The 3,978-nt window shown below is 56.8% G+C and overlaps 1 protein-coding gene across 1 annotated transcript in view; it reads left to right on the top strand.

Moving 5' to 3' along the window:
• Positions 1–1,156: 1,156 nt before the first annotated feature.
• The window catches only part of LOC105310751 (vascular endothelial growth factor receptor 1-like), a 6,316-nt gene continuing 3,494 nt past the window's right edge, over positions 1,157–3,978 (top strand). Inside the window, exons 1-3 of the mRNA XM_011386869.2 lie at positions 1,157–1,301; positions 1,561–1,703; positions 3,805–3,889. Coding sequence (XP_011385171.2) covers positions 1,206–1,301; positions 1,561–1,703; positions 3,805–3,889 — 324 coding nt within the window. The 5' untranslated portion in view covers positions 1,157–1,205. The remainder of the gene's footprint in view (positions 1,302–1,560; positions 1,704–3,804; positions 3,890–3,978) is intronic.

Below are 3,978 nucleotides of genomic sequence, written 5' to 3'. Positions count from 1 at the left end.
CCACTTCGTATTCGTGGACACAAAACAGGGCTATCCTTAAGGGACGCCTGGGCTGCCGGTGAGACTGGAAAGCCCATGGCTCAGACGCGGCCAGGACTGGAGTTTCTGGGGCTTGTCCGAGCCACACGCAGGTCCAGCACGGCCCGTGGTGTCGCAGTACAGCCTAGGGCTCGTGGAAGGCAGCTCCGTTCTTCTGGAGATCAGTCCGGGTCCCTCAGCCGTCTCTACCGAGTGCTCACAGCTGAGCCCTGCGCCGGGGAGCGGTGTGGAGACCAGGTCTCTGCCCGCACAGGGCTGGCAGCCGGGGTCTGACCCAGTGACGACTCTGGAGGAGAGCAAAGAGCCCAAAGAGAATCCATGCTGAGGCAGCGTGGAGCAGGCCTCCGGCGCGCGAACCCTCGCCCCTGCGCATGGGGACCCTCGGCCCCACGCGGACCCTCAGCCCTGCGCGTGGGGACCCTCGCCCCCGCGGACACAGCCAGGAGGGGCCCAGGCCCTGCATAGCGGGACGGCAGAGGAGTCCCACGGGAACCCTGCCGACGTTTAATTCCCAGGACGAGAGTCAGCTTCCGTGACCCTAAGACGCTGGTGTGTCCAGAAGCTCTGACGTACTGGGGTGGGGGGTGGGGACAGCCCCACGCAGGGACATGCACGCAGCACACAGCCCATGGAGGCACCCACCTCCCAGAGGCGACAAGGCCTACGCACAGGGCTTTTCCAGTGTCCACTGTGAGCTCAGTGGAACGGGGCACTTATTAAGAAGCCCTCGCCAGCCTCCACCACAGCCTGTGCCTGTGCCAAGCACGGCAGACTGTTTGCCCGTGGATGTTTGTGTCCATGCTGGCTTTTCCCAGTCACGGTGCTGTCTTGCTCTGACGGGCAGGGAACACTCCGCCCCGTGTGACCGCGACCGCTGCCGGTCCCCTTCCAAACAGCTCAGCTGCCCTCACGCAAGATCACCCTCCCGCTGCGGGGACGAGGGGCTCCGAAGGTCCTGGGCCGTGGCGGGCTCTGCACGGTCTGCTTCTGTAGATGCGCTGTCCGTGGCCGGCAGGCCCCGGCCACGTGGCTGTGTGAGCGCTGCACGTGCAGGGCGCACATGAAGGCAGACGCCGTCCCTCCACGCGGGCGATGCCCGCCCCTGCTGTGGCGTGCAGGGCGGTCTGCAGCTGTCCGCTGTGCTTCTGCCCGACAGCTATCAGATCATGCTGGACTGCTGGCACAGAGACCCCAAGGAGAGGCCGAGGTTCGTGGACCTCGTGGAAGAGCTGGGCGACTTGCTTCAAGCCAACGTACAGCAGGTAACACTAAGTTTATCGAGACTACCAGAAACCAGGTGCCTTTGAATATAAGTCGAGAGGGTGTTTTACTTTTGTTTTAGTAGCTTTTAATACCCGAGGTTAGCAGTAGAAAAGTGTGTGTGTGTGCGCGCGCGCGTGTGCAGAATTATCTTTGCAAAACACAACTGAGGAGGTGGGAATCGTGGTTTTAGCTGACGAGTTTCACGGTAATAGACTAAAGTACAAGTTCGCACATCACAGCCCTGTCTTTGGCGTTTAGGACGGTAAGGACTACATCCCACTGAGCGCCATGCTGACAGCAAACGGCGGGTTCGCGTGCTCGGCCCCCGCCTCCGCCGAGGACTTCTTCAAGCAAGGGGTCTCAGCTCCGAGGTTTAATTCTGGAAGTTCCGATAACGTCAGGTAAGCGTCCTTGCTTTCCCCGAATTTATATTATAAAATTTTCAAACATACAAAAAGACAAAGCCCACCTCCTAGGTTCAGCCGTAGTTAACACCTGGCTGGATTTTGCCCGGGCCCTACCCACACCTGTGTGTGTGTCTACACGCTCCCTACGGATGTTTTTCTTTTTGCTGAACCGTTTGAGAGGGAGCTTAAGGCACTGTGACACTTCACTTCTAAATACTTTGGTGCACGTCTTGTAAGGACATTCTCCCATGTGACCAAACCAAGGTTATGACAAAGAATCAGTAATTCTTCAATATTGTTAAATAGGCAGACTTCCCCAGGCACCTCTGATCCCTTAAAAAGAAAGAGCAGGATCTGGTCGAGAATAACACGTCTTCTTTTCTTTAGTGTATCTTATTCTGCAATAATTCCTTCATCTTTTTTTTCAATAACATTGATTTTTTTCATGAGACCTTAGATAAAACTAAACAAGATGGATTTTATTGTTTTCTGATAAACATAGCTCTCGTCACTACAGAGGAGGAAGGGGACAGACCCTCACCGAGTGCCCACCCTGGGTGCAGGGGTCAGCGCTTCAGTGCTGCCGATCACCTGGGTGTCACATGTGCCCAGAACTAAGCTACATAACACACACATCGTTACTGAGGGTCAAACTCGTATCAGGCGGTTACACGTGTATTGCACGTGTCATTACTGACAGTTACACGTGTATCACGTCATTACTGAAGGTTTCATGTGTATCACACCAGCACTAACGGTTACATGTGTGTCACATGTGTCATTACTGATGGTCATGTGTGTATCATACATGTCATTACTGACGGTCACACGCGTGTCACACCAGCACGAACGGTGATGGATGTTGCATGCACACTTGCTGCTGACAGTCACACACACCTGCTGCGTGTGGTCTGGCACTGTGCTAGGCTCTCGCACGCACCCGCCCCTTCAGAGCTCAGGGCGACCCTGTGGAGGAGATGCTGCTGTTCCTGTGACGCGGGGAGTCAGGGCCCCGCGGAGGAAAGCTCGCACGCACCGCACAGTGGAGAGAGGCAGAGTGGCTCCTGGCCCGGCTTCTGACCCCCGTTCCCGCCAGCCGGGACCCCAGCACGCGCGCCGCCCCGTGCGTCTTCTGGCCTCTTGAGCTGCAGTAGATACAGCCCAGGGCTCTGAGCGCAGCTCAGCTGAGCCTGGCAGGCCACCGGGAGGGCCTGGGGGCAGCCGCAGCAGTCTGAAAACACGGACAGCTGTTCATGAGAGGCCTGATGCCCAGTGGCCAGCCCAGGTTTGTGGTGGCGGGTCTCAGGTCACTGGCACTGCTCATACTTCCCCTGGCCCAAGAAGCTGAAATGGTCGAGTCATCCATTTCGTAAAGATGAGGAAACTAGCTGGCATTAAATACACTGGCTGGGTCGGAGGAGGGGTGGGGAACACCTTCCAGCGTGTTGCTTATTTTTAGGCTCTAAGAAATTGGGTCTTGTGGACGGTGACAGGGTGTCAGACCAAGAACCTCAGTCACTAGGTGAACTTGTCTCGAGAGTAACCATGTGGTGGCCTGATCAGCAGTACATCGGGACATAGTGTACAAGGAGGTCACGCAAACACCGCCCGGCCCTCTCCAGTCTGTAGTCACAGAGCTGAGTGCGCCAGGAGCCCTAGTCCTCGGCCGTTACACCAGCTGGCGGCCTGGCGACGCCTTGTCTCTTGTCCCCTCACATCTCTTTAGAAGTAGGCAGCCACGTGGCAAAGCCACGCCTCTCCCTCGTCACGCAGAGTGTTCAGACCGGGCGATGACTCAGTGCTCCCCTAGGCCGACATTTTCCGATTCCATAAGGGCCTAGAGTTCATGCCACCACCGAGTGTGTCAGGGTTTTGCTCAAAACTCTGCAGTGTGGATTATCAACCACAGGAGGAAGAGGTGTCGCCGCCACCAGGACCTGTAGGGGACACAGCAGGAGCATTTCAGCCGCGGGGGTGAGGGGTTTTTTTCCGGTATTTCGGTTCCTCTTAGCTGGGATACAGGGCCCGCGGTCTCCTGACTAAAGGGAGCTGGACGCATTTCCTGTCCTGATTTTTCTATCCGCTTCTTCATTAGATATGTGAATGCTTTCCATTTCATGAGCCTGGAAAGAATCAAAACCTTCGAAGAACTTTCCCCGGTCGCCACCTCCATGCTCCACGTAAGTAGTGGCATGAAGCTGCTCGGTGCACCCCAGCAGGAGCGTCTGCCACACTGCGCCCACACACAGACTCCAGCAGTCTGGCGCCT

Source organism: Pteropus vampyrus, unplaced genomic scaffold, assembly GCF_000151845.1.
Source record: "Pteropus vampyrus isolate Shadow unplaced genomic scaffold, Pvam_2.0 Scaffold10727, whole genome shotgun sequence".
Classification (NCBI taxonomy): Eukaryota; Metazoa; Chordata; class Mammalia; order Chiroptera; family Pteropodidae; genus Pteropus; species Pteropus vampyrus.
Note: the sequence above shows the minus strand (reverse complement) of the source record. Positions and strands in the feature narration are given on the sequence as shown.